The 17,866-nt window shown below is 42.4% G+C and overlaps 1 protein-coding gene across 9 annotated transcripts in view; it reads right to left on the bottom strand.

The window, feature by feature from the left end:
- DEPDC5 (DEP domain containing 5, GATOR1 subcomplex subunit) overlaps positions 1–17,866 on the bottom strand; it is a 122,784-nt gene that overhangs the window by 65,383 nt on the left and 39,535 nt on the right. For all 9 annotated transcript variants that reach the window (XR_003516929.1, XM_027576287.1, XM_027576288.1 and 6 more), the window contains exons 15-22: positions 16,655–16,789; positions 15,767–15,828; positions 15,568–15,641; positions 11,097–11,166; positions 8,950–8,986; positions 8,139–8,259; positions 5,638–5,858; positions 645–848 (exon numbers count right to left, since the gene is read on the bottom strand). Coding sequence is in view for 8 of the 9 variants with exons in the window: in XM_027576287.1 (XP_027432088.1) it covers positions 645–848; positions 5,638–5,858; positions 8,139–8,259; positions 8,950–8,986; positions 11,097–11,166; positions 15,568–15,641; positions 15,767–15,828; positions 16,655–16,789 (924 nt within the window). In the remaining variant the exon portion in view is untranslated. The remainder of the gene's footprint in view (positions 1–644; positions 849–5,637; positions 5,859–8,138; positions 8,260–8,949; positions 8,987–11,096; positions 11,167–15,567; positions 15,642–15,766; positions 15,829–16,654; positions 16,790–17,866) is intronic.

Here is a 17,866-nt window from a genome sequence, read left to right as displayed (position 1 = left end):
TTGCTTTTGAACTTTATTTAAATGGAATCATACAGAATGTACTTTTTTTTATGTCGGGCTTCTTTCATTATGTTTGTAAATTTAAACATAGGTTTGGATGTGGTTGTAGTTCATTTTTATTTCTGTATAGCATCTCATTATAAAAAATAGAACCCACTTATTTTATCCTGTTTTTTTTAATTTATTTGAACTAAAAAAAAATGGTTTACCCATTTCTCAAAAACTGTTTTTTTTTCAGTTGTCAGAGAACCCTGAGAGAACACAGAGTAACATAACTTCTGTGTAACCAAGACAATAGTATCACTACCAGAGAGAGCTAGGAGAGGAAGGAATGAACAAGAATGAAGGGCATTAGTCTTAAGAAAGAAAGCAGGTGACAAAGTACAGTCCTTTCCAAACAAAAATGAGAAGCCCTTAGGTTTACACTGCTTGGTAGTTACAAAGCCCTTTCCAAGTGTGTCCTCAAGAATCCTCACAAGAACCCCTGGGGTGGGCAGAATGGCCATGCTTATCCCCATCTCATGAGTAGGGCACTGGAGGTATAGAGAAGTTGAGATACTTGACCAAGGCCACATGGTTGGTTAGTGACAAGGACCAGGACTAGCAACTCCCAGCCCAGGCTCTTTCCTGAGCAACCAACTTACCCACAGGAAAAGTGTGCATCCAGCGCCTTCTGTTGGATGTGAGCTTCATGGGCATTCGTGAGGGGGCAAAAGGGTTAATCAGTGCCCGCTGGGGTGTGTATCCCCCAGGTCGAACATGCAGCATGGACTCCGCACTGCCTACATGGAACCTCCCCGGAGCGCTGGAGTCTCGCTGTGGTGGCTCCATCATGTTCTCCAGGACATCTGTCAGTTATTGTGGAGGCACAAAGAGAAAGCACAGAGCCACGTTGAAACCAGGAATGGGCAGGCATCAGCCAAGCTGACCAGAATCTTGGACATCACACATGTTAGGGAGTGAGAGAAATGAGTAAAATCATTTACCAAACTATAATGAATTGCAACATTTGATTTACTTTTTAAATACTTGAGAGAGGGGCACCTGGGTGGCTCAGTCAGTTAAGCATCTGACTCTTGATTTCAGCTCAGGTCATGACCTCAGGGTCCTGAGATCAAACCCTGTGTGGGGCTCAGTGCCGGGGGTGGAGCCTGCTTGGGATTCTCTCTCCATCTCCCCTTCCCATTCCTCCATTTTTTCTAAATAAATAAATAAATACTTGGGAGAAGGGGGTTCCTAAATTACTGGTTCCTAAATTACTGGCCCAATGAAGCCACCCCAAAACTGGATAGGGAGGACCACACATCGCCTGGAGACCTTACACTTGGAGCTCAATGCAATGACTTGAGTTGTTTCCCTGGGAGATAGGGTGAGTATATTCTATATGTGGAAGGAACAGTAAAAATAGATATGTGGTGCCTAGAAGGGCAGACCCTGGCAGAGATAGCCAATGTGTAGGCACACGAGACTACAGCCCCTTTTTGCTGGGGCTAAATAACTTCATTCCACCTCTTGCACTGTTGGTGGGAAAGCAAACTGGTGCAGCCACTGTGGAGAAGAGTACGGAGGTTCCTCAAAAAATTAAAAATAGAATTACCCTATGATGTAGTAATCACACTACCAGGTATTTACCCAAAGAATACAAAAACACTAAATCAAAGGGATACATGCACCCCTGTGTTTATAGGAGGATTACTTACAATAGCCAAATTATGGAAGCAGCCCAAGCATCCAGCAATAGATGAATGGAAAAAGATGTGGTATATACATACAATGGCATATTATTCAGCCATGAAAACGAATGAATCTTGCCATATGCAACAACATGGATGGAGCTAGAGAATATTACACTCAGCAAAATAAGTCAGTCAGAGAAACACAAATACCATATGATTTCACTCATATGTGGAATTAAAGAAACAAAACAAATGAGCAAAGGAGAAAGAGAAAGAGAGACAAACCAAGAAACAGACTCTTAACTATAGAGAATAAATTGATAGTTACCAGAGGGGAGGTGGGGGGGTGGGGAATGGGGATTAAGGAGTGCACTTGTGATGAGCAATGGGTGATGTATGAAATTATTGAATCACTATATTGTATACCTGAAACTAATATAACACTGTATGTTAACTACACTGGAAATAATAAAATGAAATAAAATAAAATAAAATAAAATAAATTCGTTCCAGCCAACAGAACACAGAAGTGCCATGCTCCAGTTGAAGGCCTGGACCACAAATATCTCCACTCATGATATCCATTCTCTTTCCCCTACTGTGCCAACTTTGAAGACCAGTGCTAATGATCATGGCTCCCCAGGATAGAAGGAGCCTGGGGCCCTAATGACTGGGTGGATCAGAACCCCCTCCCACTGATTCAGTCACCTGGAAATAAGTAAGCAATCAAATGCCACTGTGTTAAAAAAAAAAAAAAAAAAAAAACAACTCTTGGGAGAAAAGATTGAAGAAATGGATGCATCCAGTGTTGACTAGGCAAGGAGGTGACATGATATTTGGACTCAATCTGTCCCCCATCCAATGGCAGACAGGTCCCTATTAAAGAGATGGAGGCCACAGGCTACATAACCTAAGTGGATCAGAGAGCTAAAACCCACAACCAGCTCCCCTGGTGTGCATCCCATGTTCACTAAGCAATCACCCATGTTAAAACGTGGGCCCAACAGATGCAAATTCCGTGGCACCAAGGAATCTGTCTTGTCCACCAATATTTAGCCAATGTTTACCAAAGAACGTGGTATATAGCAATAGTTAATTCCTCAAAGCTGATCTGCATGCAAGAGAACAGTCAGATCTCCATGAAAGCTATATTTTTCACTGTTAATGAATTGATGTTCCGGTTTACCAAATAAAAAAGAATATGGTCTAGTTATTATTAAAATAAAAGGAGAAAACCCAATTAAAAGAAAAGTTCATGCTTTGAAAAGGATGAGAAATAGGACTAAGGAATAAAGTGGGTCAAAAATACGTGTAGAGGAAAGGGGAAATGTTTTCTATGTTACATTGGGTAGGTAAATAGATAAGACCCCCTAAACATAGCAGAGAAACAGTAAACTAAGGGCCTATAGATTATACTGCCTTACAATATCCCAGTGAATCGCTTTTTAGCTTTTTCAATAAACTCCCAAATATCACTAAAGGACATTGAAATCAATTCTACTATTCAGATAATTTTTAAGAAAACTATTTTCCAAAGCTACAATGTTATTTCCTCAGAGATCTGGCTTTTATAGTAACAGGGGTTTTGAAAGAATTAACGTTTAGTTTAATTTAGCTTTTGTTACAGACCCTACTAAGAATCTTTTCAGCAGTAACAATGAATCATGGAACACTACATCAAGAACTAATGTAATGTATGGTGATTAACATAACAATAAAAATTAAAAAAAAAAAGAATCTTTTCAGCAAAATGGGAGTAACTGTCAAGCAAACTTAGAAATTTCCAGAAAGTGGGAAAAAGCTAACCTAGAAAATTTCAAATGTATTAAAATTCCTTTGAATGCTAAAACCAATTAATGTAGGTGACACAGGTTATATACTATAGTCATGTAATTAAATATCTGCTCCTTTCACTTTCAGCATTTCCTTTTTATTCTTTGAGTCAGTTAAAAAACAAATGAACTTTATTCTGTGGTCAAAAATTTGCCTAGGCCTTGGGCACAGTGTATATGGTGCTGGAGCTGATGCCTTCCTCTTCAATGTCCTGGGGCATAGAAAACACTCCTCACCCTTCAGCAATCCTTCCAGGAGGGCAAAAGGGGGCAGCCATGTGTACATAACATTCCTAAGTCAGTGATCAAAAGTCAGAAGGGCTATGCTTCCATTTATAGAACATCCTTGAAATTAAAATTATAGACAAAGAGAATGATTACTGAGAACATATGGCTATAAAGGGGTAGCACAGAGCCTTGCAGTGATGGAATAGTTTGGTATCTTAATTATGATGATAATCATAAATAAATAAAGCTACACATGTAGTAAAACTGCACAGGGGGCACCTGGCTGGCTTAGTTGGTAGAGCATATGACTCTTGATCTCAGAGTCATTAGTTCAAGACCCATGTTGGGCATAGTACTTACTTAGAAAAACAAAAACAAAAAACAAAAACAAATGGCATAGAAATACACATGCACAAATGAGCACATGTTAAGCTGGTGAAATCTGAATAAGCTCTGTGGCTTGTACCAATGTCAGTTTCCTGGGTTTGATGTTGTCTATAGTTACACAACATGTTGCCATGGGGGAAAATGAACGAAAGGTACATAGGACCTCCCTGTGGGGGGGGGGGTAGGGGGTGTGTGTAATTTGCAATTTTCCATGAATCCATAATTATTTCAAAATAAAAAGTTTTTTTTTCAATTTTATTTATTTATTCATAAGAGACAGAGGCAGAGGGAGAAGCAGGCTCCCCGCTGAGCAGGGAGCCCAATGCGGGACTCGATCCCAGGACTCTGGGATCATGACCTGAGCGGAAGGCAGATGCTTAACCATCTGAGCCACCCAGGCACCCTCAAAATAAAAAGTTTTGTAAGAAGTCAGGAGGGGCCTGTAGACTCCAGCTGCAGGTGCTGTTGGATGGCAGGAGAAGATACAGAGAAACAGCACCTGTGCTCCTTAGTGCAAGCCAGGTTAGCAGGTAACTGCGAGGAGAAATCTTTTTTTTTTTTTTAAGTTTTTATTTATTTATTTGAGAGAGAGTGAGAGAGCCCAAGAGAGGATAGGGTCAGAGGGAGAAGCAGACCCCCCGCTGAGCGGGGAGCCCAATGCGGGACTCGATCCCGGGACTCCAGGATCATGACCTGAGCCGAAGGCAGTTGCTTAACCAACTGAGCCACCCAGGTGCCCCTGCGAGGAGAAATCTTAAAGCAGACTATGGGGCCAAGGCTGTTTTAAGGATGGCACAAATGGCAATGATAAGTAAACAGGGGCACCTGGGTGGCTTAGTCAGTTAGGCATCTGCCTTCAGCTCAGGCCATGATCTCAGGGTCCTGGGATTGAGCTCCACGTTGGCCGCCCTGCTCAGCAGTGAGTCTGCTTCGCCCTCTGCCTCTGTGCGCTCTCTCTTTCTCTCTCTCTCTCTCGTTCTCTCTCAAGTAAATAAAATCTTTAAAAAAATAATTTTTTTTACATTTTTATTTTTTATTTATTTATTTTTTATTTGACACAGAGAGACACAGCGAGAGCAGGAACACAAGCAGGGGGAGTAGGAGAGGGAGAAGCAGGTTTCCTGCTGAGCGGGGAGCCCGATGTGGGACTCGATCCCAGGACCCTGGGATCATGACCTGAGCCGAAGGCAGACGCTTAACGACTGAACCACCTAGGCGCCCAATGTTTTTACATTTTTAAAAAAGGAAATAAGCAAACACCTTTGACTTGAGGCCTAAGAAAAGCTCTACATTAACATAAAGAACGGTATACAGTTACAGTGAAGGGGGAAAAGGTGTTAGAGGCACATACATACAGCTCAGGTGACTTAAACTCATCACACTGGCATGGAAATAATTAAGATGTAGGAGTTACACCCCACACCTGGTCACATCCCATCCCCCCCGATCCCCTGCTACAGGAAGGGAGCTGTCCCCATCTGTCCCCAGCTGTGCCCGTGCTTCAGCTCTCTGACCTCGAGTGCTGGTGTAGCCCAAGGAGCTGCTGACTTCATACTGGTGCAGGTGGGGGTGTGGGATCATCAGGATGTTGGCACTCCTGCCCAGGGAGCTGTCATCAGAAGCCTGGCTCCTCACTTCTTCGGTGGGCAATGCGCGGCTGGGCAGGGAAGGGCTGGATGAGACGTCACAGGAGCTGGCGCTCTTTCGATTGTGACTCTCCCGCTCTCGCACAGACCTGACAAGTGAGAGACCATGAGTTACCAGCAAGCAAGTGATGCTGCCCCACCTAGAACTAAAGCACCCAAACCTGTCGCCGGCCCAAGCCACTTGGGAAACCAATAGCAAAAATCCCCAATGTGATCTATGAGTGGGAAATAATGTAGGAGGTATTCTGCCTTGACCAGCTTGAGATGTTGTGTAAGAACTGACCGTTTTCAAATGGCCCAAGTCCTGGGGTCATAGCTGTAAAGCCGTGACTGCTCCAGTCCGGCCCTACTTGATCCCCACCGATCCATCTCGTATCACTGAAAACGGGGCAACTAAGCAGGATATGATACGATGCAAGAGAAAGCACACAGTGCCACCTCAAGAGTCTTCCTGCACAAAAAAAATTGAGCCTAAATCTAATCAAGCCTCTGGAGGTAATTGCTAGTTTATAGGAAATCCAGAGAAGAGAGGACAAGTTAAACATCGTAACACAACAATCAGCCAAATGAAGAAAGCAACACAACAGTTACAGAAAAAAGACAATCCAAACAAATGCAATGTCTGCATCTTCTTTAGATCCCAATTCAAACCAACCAACTGTAAAAACACATTTTTGAAACAGTTGGGAAATCTGAATATAGACTGGCTATTAGAAGATATTAAAGAATTAGTGTTAATTTTGGTACTTGTGATTATTTATTCTTATCTGTTAGACATACACTATGGTATTTACAGGTTTAAAAAAAGGTTTTGTTTTAGAATACTCAAGCAAAAAGTAAAATGTGGGGAAAGTAATGAAATGAGTCTGACAAGACACTGATCACTCTTCACTATACTACTCTATTTGAGCATGTTCAAACATTTCCCTAATAAAGCTTTAAAAAACAGTATACCCGTATTAAAACATAAAACTCCCTAAGGGGGAAAACTCTGGAAGCAGTAGGAGGAAGGATCAAAAGGGGAGAAGCCCAATGGGGAGACAAAAATTCAGAATGGAAAAGTTAGCACCTATAGATAGGGCTTTCCTTCTGGCATCAGAGCTGTTCTCTTTCTGCCTGGAAAGATTTTGTCTTAAGTCAGAGCTTAAACAACCTGAAAACGGATCCCCTGGGCTGACCATATGTACACTATTGCAACAGTAAATATTTGGACCCAGTGTATGCGCAGTCCTGTGCAGGCGACAGAGCACCAATTAAAACATGGTCTGCTCCCTCAGGGAGCACATAACCCAAGTCTCTGAAATACCAGGTCTTGCCACCTTTGATTAGAAAAAAGAAAACCAAGGATCTTGGACCATGAAAGCATTCTTAAATACTCCAAAGGAGGGGCGCCTGGGTGGCTCAGTCGTTAGGCGTCTGCCTTCGGCTCAGGTCATGATCCCAGGGTCCTGGGATCGGGCCCCGCATCGGGCTCCCTGTTCCGCGGGAGGCCTGCTTCTCCCTCTCCCGCTCCCCCTGCTTGTGTTCCCTCTCTCGCTGTGTCTCTCTCTGTCAACTAAATAAAAATCTCAAAAAAAAAAAAAAAAATACTGCACAGGAAAGCACTACCGAGCCCCTAGGCAGCATCTATGTGTGGGACAGCCGTAGTTAACGGCACTAAATGTTCTCAACATTCAGGAAATGTTTTGTCTGAGCTCTAAGTGTTTTCATCTTAGGATGGGATGAGGAAAAAGGACAGGAGACAATCATGTAGCCACTATAAACTCATTGATCAGTGTGAAGGGATGCATATTCTTCCAGTCATTGTGTTTAAATAAACTTGCATGTTTAAGAGATCTGGAAAAGGGACTCATGGTATTTGGTCCACTGGTGGGGGAGGGAAGCCCTGGGGTAGGGGTGGGTTTTTTACATAATAGTCAGAAATGAATATATCGGTAAATCTAACTACATCACAGTTAAAGACTATCATATGACCAAATACCATGGAGCAAATTTAAAAAGCAATTAAAGAAAGGTCTCTTGCCTTCTGGGAATAAAAAACCCAAAAGAAACTGTGGACCATAGGATCTATACATATTACGGGCAGCCCAGTGAGAAGAAGATTCTAGAACCTGTGAATTATTTCTCTTGGTTAAAAAAAGTAGAACACTCTCTTTATCTGGGGAAGATACTTCCTAGAAATACAGCTAACAAAATGGGTGGGCCAGAAAACCTGGAAACAGAATCCCCAATGATCTACATGGGATAGCTTCCACTGGTTAATTTTAATTTTAAACATTTTCAGGGTTGCTCTCATGAAGGTCCCTACAGGCCCTCAGGTTTTCCCAAGCAATTTTTATATACACCCCAAAGTGAATCTGGCAAAAAACCTGCAGGTGGCGAGGCGCTGAGCCCGGGATGGGCCTGGCAGCCTGAACACTTGGGCGTCGTAGGCATCATAATCTACTTGGATGGGAAGGGCATTCTCAGATTCTTTTGGAGTCCCAAGAGCTGAAATGCATAAATCACATGAATTGTCATTAAAACACATTTCAATCAGATGTCTTCAGAAGGCCTTCATCAAAATCTGCAAGGCACAGATGATCACCATCATGTCCCCCTGAGAAAAGTGGGGGTTGTTGAAATTAAATGACTTACATGTCAAAGTGACAGAGAAAATAACATTAGCACTACAGCACCTGGGTGGCTCAGTCAGTTAAGCATCCGACTCTCGATTTTGGCTCAGGTCATGATCTCACAGTTGTGAGATCGAGCTCCACATCAGGCTTCGCACTCAGACTCTACTTTAGAGTCTCTCTCTCTCTCTCTCTCTCTCTCTCAAAATAAATAAATAAAACATCTTTAAAAAATAGTATAGCACTAAATAAAGGGAAGATTTTGGTGGTATTTCATTCTTCTGTGATCCCACTTAAAAAAGATCATCTTAATATGCAGTGCGGTTAGTACTTTAAAATTTTTTACCTAATCCCTACAACTGACCTATGGAAAAGAAAAACATTTGTCACCATTCATTTTGCAGTTGATGGGACAAAATATACAAAGTGGTTAAGGGACCTTCCAAAGGGAACTCAAGTCTCCCAACTTGGCTATGAACTGTTTATGTGACCTCACATAATCTTGTTGCCATGGCTTAGCTGACTCTTTCTAAAAGGGATGAAAGGAGGTCTCAAAAATACTCACATGTATCACGGCCATTTTTTGCTTTCTCAGAGGCAGGCTGTAAAATTAAATAGATAATCAATCACTCCCTCCTCTGCCAGAATAGAACTTCTCACAAGGCACAATATGTAGGTGGCTGCTCTCCAGGGAAGGGACCATGCCTTACCCCTCACTGTAACTGATGGAAAGGCAGGAGGGAACACTTGAGGCCCACCCACCTCAATGTCAGGCCCTATTAGGCCCACCTCACACCTTGGTCACCCTCAAAACTCTATCCAATGGGGACATACACCCCACCTTACAGGCAAGGATATTCAATTCTAGAGAGAAAAGGGGACTTGCTCAGAGTCACACTGTTGGAGGGTGGCAGAGCCAAAATCCAAGCCCAGCCCTTCATGCTCTTGGTCAGTCCACTGGCGTGTATGTCCTACCATGGCTAGCTTCTACCTGACCCCAAGCCCTGCATGCACACTTCCCCTTCACCACGGTACTCTCACAGGTCTGCCTACACCTACAAGAGCTCAGCACTCAGTGGATCACCCAATTTGCTGAAATGGCATACAAAGGCAGAGAGAAAATGGAACGAGGTGCTTTTTTTTTCCCCAAATAAATCTTTTTCAGGACCCTTTAAACTTTCATAACAATACTCATTCTTTCTTCTTTAAAATGATCATGTTGCAGGGGCGCCTGAGTGGCTCAGTCGGTTAGGCATCCACCTCTTGATTTCAGCTCAGGTCATGATCTCAGGGTCGTAAGATCAAGCTCCACATCAGGCTCTGCGCTTGGCAGGGAGTCTGCTGGAGATTCTCTCTGCCTCTGCCCCTCCTCCCTCGCTCACACACATGTGTGTGCGCTCTCATTCTCTCTCAAATAAATACATAAATCTTAAAAAAAAAAAAAGACAAAATGATCATGTTGCAGAGAAGTTCCCTCTGTGTCCCACTTTGCCCAGAAGGGTTGTGATAAAGGCATAAAAGGTTGTGATGAGAGGGGCAGGAGGTGCCCTTTCTGGGCAGAGTCCCTTCTCCGAGCACTTCACTACTTGACATGGTCTATTTCAGGAGGAGTCCTCACAGTGCTCAAAATTAACATTTTCCTTATTAGACAAGTAACATTAACTCCCCATCACCCCCAAAAAGGAAGAAATGGCCCTGATACTACTAACACAGCCACAATGGGACAGCTTTCAGAGTTCAGCTCTGCTAGAAACAGGCAGATGGGTGAGAGCACCCTCATATGCCACCTATATACCTAACAGTCTGCTTTTCTCTTCATCTTACATCAAACACACCCTTGAAGGTTCTTAAAACTGGCATTTTTATTGGCTGTGAATATATTCCATCAAGTGGGTATCTCATGGTTTATTTAGTCATTTCCCTATTATTTTTAACTTCTCACTATTATAAATAATACAGGACCAAGACATTCGCATTCACTATCTTCAGTTATTTCCTTAGACCACATGGCCAAAAATGGAATTATCTGATCAAGTGGCATGAACATTTGCACTGCTCTTGATACACATGGTTGAACTGCCTTTCATAAGTATGTGGTACACCAACCAGGTACTCGAGCACCAATTTCACCACTTTTTCCAGGACTTGGTATAATTATTTTGTTTTAAGCCTATTTGGTAAGCAGAGGCACATGGCTGGCTCAGTCCGTACAGCATGCAACTCTTAGATCTCAGGGTTGTAAGTTCAAGCCCCACGTTGGGTGTAGCAATTACTTAAAAATAAAATCTTTAAAAGATAAAGTAAAATAAACCCATTTGGTGAGATAATCCAATTCTTGTTTGAATTTGCATCTCTTTAACTACTGCTAAGATTTGATCTTTTCATATTTCCCCTTTGCTGCAATGCATGCCCACGTCTTTGTCCCCAAAGGTACCTGAGAGGTCCCAGTGTCTGAATAAACCAGTGACATCATAACAAGAATAATTCTTTCATTATTAAGGAACTACAAATAATTGTCATACTTTTCCCAAAGATATTTGTTACAGTCTGAGGGTCTGCCTTGTTACTGATGTATTTAATGTGGAAAATCATAAAGTTCTAAGACAAATATCTTAAACTTATTAATGACCATGGGGGGAGAAGGGCTTATCTTGGGACCAAAATAACCATGAGTGACAGTCCCTGAAGGTTCTACGAGTTGGTGACACCTACCTTCTTTCCTGCCAGTTTTATTCGCGGGGTGAAACTGTTACAAAAGAGCTGGCTTTTGGACGTATAGAAACTGTGAAAGAAAAAAGGTCGTTAATCTAAGCCCCTTTCATTTTAGACTTGAAGACACAGTTAAAACCCCAGCCGTGGATTAGCTCTCTCATGACTGCCTATGTCTCAGGCTTCACTGATTCCCCCAATTCTAACTTGTTCTGTAGTTACTATAAACATTAAATATGGTTTTAATTACTGTTCTTTATTCTCCATAAACTACTTCACGCTAGGCCTGATTCCTAACTGGACAAGAATCCCCTCCTTGTGACAGGGATTAAATCTATTTATACCATGATACTTTTGCATCTTGATACTCAGCATGATGCTGGGCCCAAGGGTGGTCCTTAGCACTCATGGGTTGAATAGCATTTGGTAAGCAAGAATAACTGAGGTAAGGAAAGAAAAAAGTGGTCTCAAGAAAATCTGCCACAGGGGTGGCTCAGTCCATTGAGCATCTGACTCTTGATCTTAGCTCAGGTCTCAATCTCAGGGTTGTGAGTTCAAGCCCTGCACTGGGTTCCACACTGGCTATGGAGCCTACCTGAAGAGAAGAGAAGAGGAGAAGAAGAGAAGGGAAGGCACAAACCATCAAATTCCTACTCCTCTGAAAATCATACCTTAATGCAGTCATGTCAGGCACAAAGGAAAACTGGGAGACCCAAGCTGGCCCTGGGTATACTGAATGAATGAGTAAATAGAGGCTGTACAGCCTTTTCCATTTCTCAGACATGTCTCTCTGTTCTCTTTTATCTATAATTAACTTATGGGAAAAATGTTTTGAATACTAACCAATCCCCACCTTCCATCATAACTCTGATCACAGACAAAAAAAAAAAAAAAAAAAAGGCAGTATCAATAGATAACCAGTGGACTGTAGGGCAATCCCAGTAACTAACACTTTATGTGCACAAGAACGTAAGAATACTAACTGCAGTCAGACCCGGAGTCTAACCAGCCCCTGGCACTTGCCCCCCCGCCAAGTAGTACCAAGGCAAGTACTGGGTAGAGGATGCTGCTCTCTTTCCAGATATTAATGACAAAAGATCTGAGTGGAAGTGATGAATCACTAAATTCTATTCCTGAAACCAATATTACACTATATGTTAACTAGAATTTAAATAAAAATTTGAAAAAAAATAAATAAATAAAAAGATTTGTGTGGAAAAGTGGTATGAGCCAGAAGAATGGCCTTCTGTTAGATTTATCCACACGAAGTTGCTGTATTTGAAGGTCAAAACCAGTTTACTATCACAATTTCAAATGGTTAAACCAATAGCTTCAGCCTTGCCATGAACTTGCTGTTCAACCCTTGCAAGCCACTTTACCTCTCTGGAACTCGGGTTCCTCACCTATCCAGTGTGATTGGAGGGTCTCTATGATCTCTAAAACAAACTCCAGGGATAGTCTGTGATACCCCAGTTTTATAACTCATATATCTGCTATTAATTTACTTTTTGGATCAATTTTCATTACTAACCAAAAGTACTTTGAGAGTGGTAATTTTTCACTGAAGACAATTTGATTATGCTTCAGGTAAGCTCCCTGGCCTTGTGGGACACTTCTGAAGAGGCTCGTGGACAGGATGAGAACAATGGCCTCTATGAGCAGCCGTGCTTCCCAGGCTATGAGCCCCCTTTGCTCCTGTCCCTGCCTGGCTCAAGCAAACAAGGCTCACAGTGAGAAGTGAAAAGCAGGCCTCGGGCCATCCCAGCTCTCAGATTCTGAAGCCCCACCTGTGTGAATCTATTGTCCATCTTAAATGGCATCAGAGAGCCAATTTGGCATGAAAAATAAAGTGATGAATCAGGAAACCTTCAAGCTATCATTAATTAAAATTTGAGGAAATTACAGTGTTTAAATGTATATATTTTTGGGTGCAATGGCTACTCTGTCCTGTTAAAACTAAACAAAAAACCATGAAATATGGTGTATAATTAAACAGTAGCTGTTTTCTTATGGGCAAAAGAATCCGAATGTCTATTCAAAGATTACAAAGCCAAACCTAATTACAGGGCTGACAAAAAAGAAGATACATTGCTCTCTGGAATAAGTGAAAAAACAAAAAAGTTCAAAATACTATTTTACTTGAACCAAGTTTTTAGAATGGCAGTAACATAAACACAAGACGAGGAAGATTCTGAAGGCATCTTCTTGGGAAGCAGGCACTGTTTATTAAAGTGACCTCATCAAGCAATGCAATGACAACATACAAAACTGAGCAACACTGAACAGTTACACATACATGTACGTAACAGAATCACATGGATGACCAGCCAGAGAGTCTCTCACTGGGCTGAGAAAGAAGAGGCATACTCAGAACAGGATAATTACTGGGTGACCAGACCATCCTTACACAGCTGGCCAAACCACTATTCCTTCTTGATTCTTCGCCTATGAATGATTATAGCTGACTGGGTGCAACTACCATAACAAGGGCAACAAGGCCCATAACAAAGGTAAAGGAAAAACTACAAGGCCGGAATCAGCCTTTGTGATGAATTTTCAGGCTGGTCTCCAGCAAAGATTTGCAAATAAACAGAAGACAGAATTAAAGGTTCTGTTTAGCTTGGGGCACAGCCAAGCAGTCTTCTGCCCCTCGTGGAGTGCCAGCTTAAAACAGACAATCCAGAGAAGGGCAGAATGCTCTAGAAGCACTAAAGAGGAAGTGGCTATTGGCTCTCTAGGACAGCACAGGAAGAACTCACAGAAGAGAGATGTTGGGGCCAGGTTTTAGAGGATAAATAGGCATTTGCGAGGAAGAGGGCAGGTGGAGAGGCCCTCGAGGTGGAAAGGCCCAGAAGTAGGAGAAGTGTGCATCTGCTATGCAGGATAAAAGAGGGCAAGAGTGGGGGAGAAGGCCTCGAATGTCAAACACTTTAGTCTTCATCAAGCTGGTGTGAGGAATCAGAGAAAAAGAGCAACAGGACTTAGTTTTCATGAAATGACTTTGGCAACCAGGTAGAGCAGCGATTGACAGATGCTGGTCCCCAGACCCCTGGGGTTCCCTGGTGCAACATCCAGGCCTACTACATTAGGACACAGAGTACTTTTTCACTATTTTATATTTGGTTGCAAATAAGACTTTTACTTAAAAAAAAAAAAAAAAAAGGAGGAAAGGGTGCCTGGTGCTTAAGAAAAAAAATTAGAAAGGAAAGAAGAAAACCACTGGTCCAAAGAACTGATCCTCAATGCGAGGGCCGGGGTGGGGGGGGGAGTGGGGAACAAGGGGGCATTCTGCCACCCAGGAGGCATGTGGCAACGCAACAGACATTTGATTTTTTTTTATTTTGTTGTTTTTTAGTCTAAATGATTTCCCTCCCGTTTCCAATGGTTTCAACTGCATTTTCCATAAGCCTACAGGCATTTTTAAAAATCATAAAACATTAAAAAGAAGTAATAGCCCAAGGCTTTTCACTTTTGGCAGGTCTGAAGTTATCTAGTTCTCATAGAGAGTTTCCAGGAGGTTATGAGTTCTACCAGAAAATTTCAAAGAAACAGTTTAACTCTCTCCAGGTTTTTTGATAGGAAAATTCACTTAGCTACGGTTCTTGCAGACATTTTGTTTGGTCGTCACCCTGGGGCTGGGTGCTGTTGGCATCTGGTGGGTGGAGGTCGGGAATGCTGCTCAACATCCTACAATGCACAGGGCAGCCCCCCAACAACAAAGATGATCTGGCCCAAAATGTCAGTAGTGTCGAGGTTGAGAAACCCTGTTCTAAAGGATGGACTGAAGGAGAGAGATCAGAAATAGACACACTATTAAGATTATTGCACTTATTCAGGGCACCTGGGTGGCTCAGTCTGTTGAGCGTCTGCCTTTCGCTCAGGTCATGATCCCAGGGTCCTGGGATCGAGCCCCGCATCAGGCACCCTGCTCAGTGGGGAGCCTGCTTCTCCCTCTCCCACTCCCCCTGCTGTGCTCTCTCTCTCTGTCAAATAAATAAATAAAATCTTTAAAAAAAAATAAAAAGATGATTGCAGTTATTCAAAAAGATGAGGATGGGACAAGGCAGTGGCAATGACAGAGGCATAAGACACACCACACAGAGGCATGAGCCTCAATCAGCAGAAACACTGAGGCCTTGTCCCATGTGAAGAGGCATGGGGATTTTTCTACAAACAGAATGCCGGGCACAATGTTCGTCTGCTATGATCTGTGGGAGCTGGGAGTCATAGGAGCTGGGGCTAATAATAGAAATAAGTCCTTCAAATTTGCCTCTATTTTTTTCACTCTAGACTGTTCTTACGTTACTGCCACTGCTTTGCACGTACAGAAGCTCTAAGCAAATGTTGGAACTTTGGTTTCTGCATTTTCTTAACAAAAAGGTTTTATTGTAAGAACTTAACAGATGGGAAGAGAAAATGGCAAGGAAGTTATTTAAAACCCGTATCATCTACCACGAATCAAGGTCACACCCACCTGTGGTTTATCCAGTGAGGAATATTATAGTCATCACCCAGACGAGAATCACGAGGTGCACTTCGATTATGCAGCTAGAAGGGAAAAAGCCAGTGCACAGATCAGCTAGAAAACAAGGAACTTTCCTGTTCTGAAGTATTCTCAAGATCACCCTAGTACTAGGAACTGGCCTTTAGGAAGCAATCCAAAATCGAATCACCTTGAACAATGGGACAGCATGTAATGGTTGCTCCCCCATGCACACCAAGTCCACACCAATTCCTAAAAAAGAGAAGACAAAAAGAGTTTGGGGTGGGGGTGGAAAGAAGTAGAGATAAGTGTCCCAGTCTATTAACAGTACTATTGAACTGGGTCAGGGTATGAGGCAAAGCCGACTTCCCATCCTATGATTTATAACCTCATTTGCCTACATAGCAAAGAAGTAAATAGGCATTTTGTCTCTTTCCACTTTACCAGGTCCCATCACAGCCTGCAATTATTGAATGCTTGACAATTAGCCTTTGACTGCTTTGTAGATCATGATTTGTCAAAAAGACAACCCAAGCCTCCATGACTAAAGTTTCGAGGCCAGAAAGGAAAAGGAACCTTGTTATTTCAGGAAAAAAGCAAAACAATCCATATCATTTAATGGAGCTTCTTTATGGGCAATCAGGATTTACAGTCCACCTCCATCTTGTTGTTGAGGCACAAATTTAATGAGGCCAGGGGTACAAGGTGGGGAAGCATGGCACATCATGGAGGGAGGACCAGATCCGAAGAGCTGATAGTCCTCCCCAAGGCAGACTGATGGCACACTGGTTACTTGAAACAATCCCCCCAAAAAGAGTTCTCCAGTGTCATATATGTTCGTGAAATTCTGAGTACCATTAGCGATAGACATGATACACTAACATATTAAAACCTGCAATGAGAGAATCTGCCTAAACTGTGTATGACCCAGCATTTCCCAGACCAATTTGACCACGGAACTTTTTTTGTCCCCTAATATTATTCACATCTCCAGGACCTCTAGCCAGGGAGAGCTCAGAGTTCTAAGGGGAAGTCGGGCTATAAACACTCGGAGACAGCATAAACCAGGGAGGATTACCGTTATCTATCATCCGCTGCTTGGTCAAGATCATGAGTAGACGGTCCACTTCAAACACACCTACCCCAGGCGTGATCACCACAGACATCTGCCCAGTCCTGTCAAAGTTGCGGTTGATGTAGTGCTTGTCAAACACTTGAAAGAAAGCAAAAGTTCTCAAATGAAGAGGTTACAGCTTTTCAGAAACCAGCCACTGGCGGGCCTCTCTGTGCCCTCAGAGTATTTTGTCCATGTTTCTGTTGCAGCAACAGACACGTTCTGACCTGAATTCTAGTTAGTTGTGTGCACATCTGCCTCTCCATCTACATTAAAACTGCTTGAACACAAGACTATGTCACTGTTGCCTTTACTAACACCCCCTCATTGATGCCTAATACTTGCCTTGTGCAGCATTAAATGCTCAAGTTTCATGTCATTTAAATTTAAACAATCCATCAATGAGTCTGTATTGAAATTTACAAAAATCAAATATTAATTGAAGACAATATTTAAAAGAGTGGACTTTGTAAATCTGGCAAGTTAATTTTTATTTCTGTCCTATACAATCCTGATTTTAGAAAACCAAAGATATTCCAATATGACAAAAAGATTCACTAATTCAACACCCTGTGCTTCAGAATCCCCGGCACCTGAGTGTAGACACATGGGCAGGTTATATGCACAGTGAAGTGACCACACATCATCACTTCCACCGCTGGCAGTGCCAATGGATGCCTAACCGAAGCTGGGCCGATCAGACCCTGCTAGGAACACGGAATTCTGAACAGAGAGGAGAGAGCTGACAGAGCTGGGAGCTGAACACTGTTCTAGGAATACCTGCTTTTGCAGTTCCTGGAGCCACCTTGGTCCCCACCTTCTTCTGCATGATGTTCAAGCCTTTCCTGGTAGCCCCACCAGGTCCCTATATCCTGAGAGTAAATTTCCCTTTTTGTGTAAACCAATTCAGTATGTTTCTGTTATTTGCAAACAAAGCGTTATCACCTAACATATAAATGCAGGGACAAACCTTCGGAAGAAATCACACCACACTGTTAACAAGGTTCCCTCTTGGAAGGGAACTGACAGTAAAGGAAGGGGGGAGATCTTCATTTTTACTTGATATACCCTGATTATTAGAATTCTAGGAACAATGAGTTCTTTTTGTAATTAAAAAAAAAATTTTTTTAATTACCTAGAAGCAATTGAGGGATGGAGTAAAAAAATAGCAAGAAC

The sequence above is a fragment of the Zalophus californianus genome, chromosome 14 (assembly GCF_009762305.2).
Source record: "Zalophus californianus isolate mZalCal1 chromosome 14, mZalCal1.pri.v2, whole genome shotgun sequence".
Lineage (NCBI taxonomy): Eukaryota > Metazoa > Chordata > Mammalia > Carnivora > Otariidae > Zalophus > Zalophus californianus.
The sequence above is the reverse complement of the archived record's forward strand: the minus strand, read 5'-3'. Positions and strand labels throughout refer to the sequence as shown.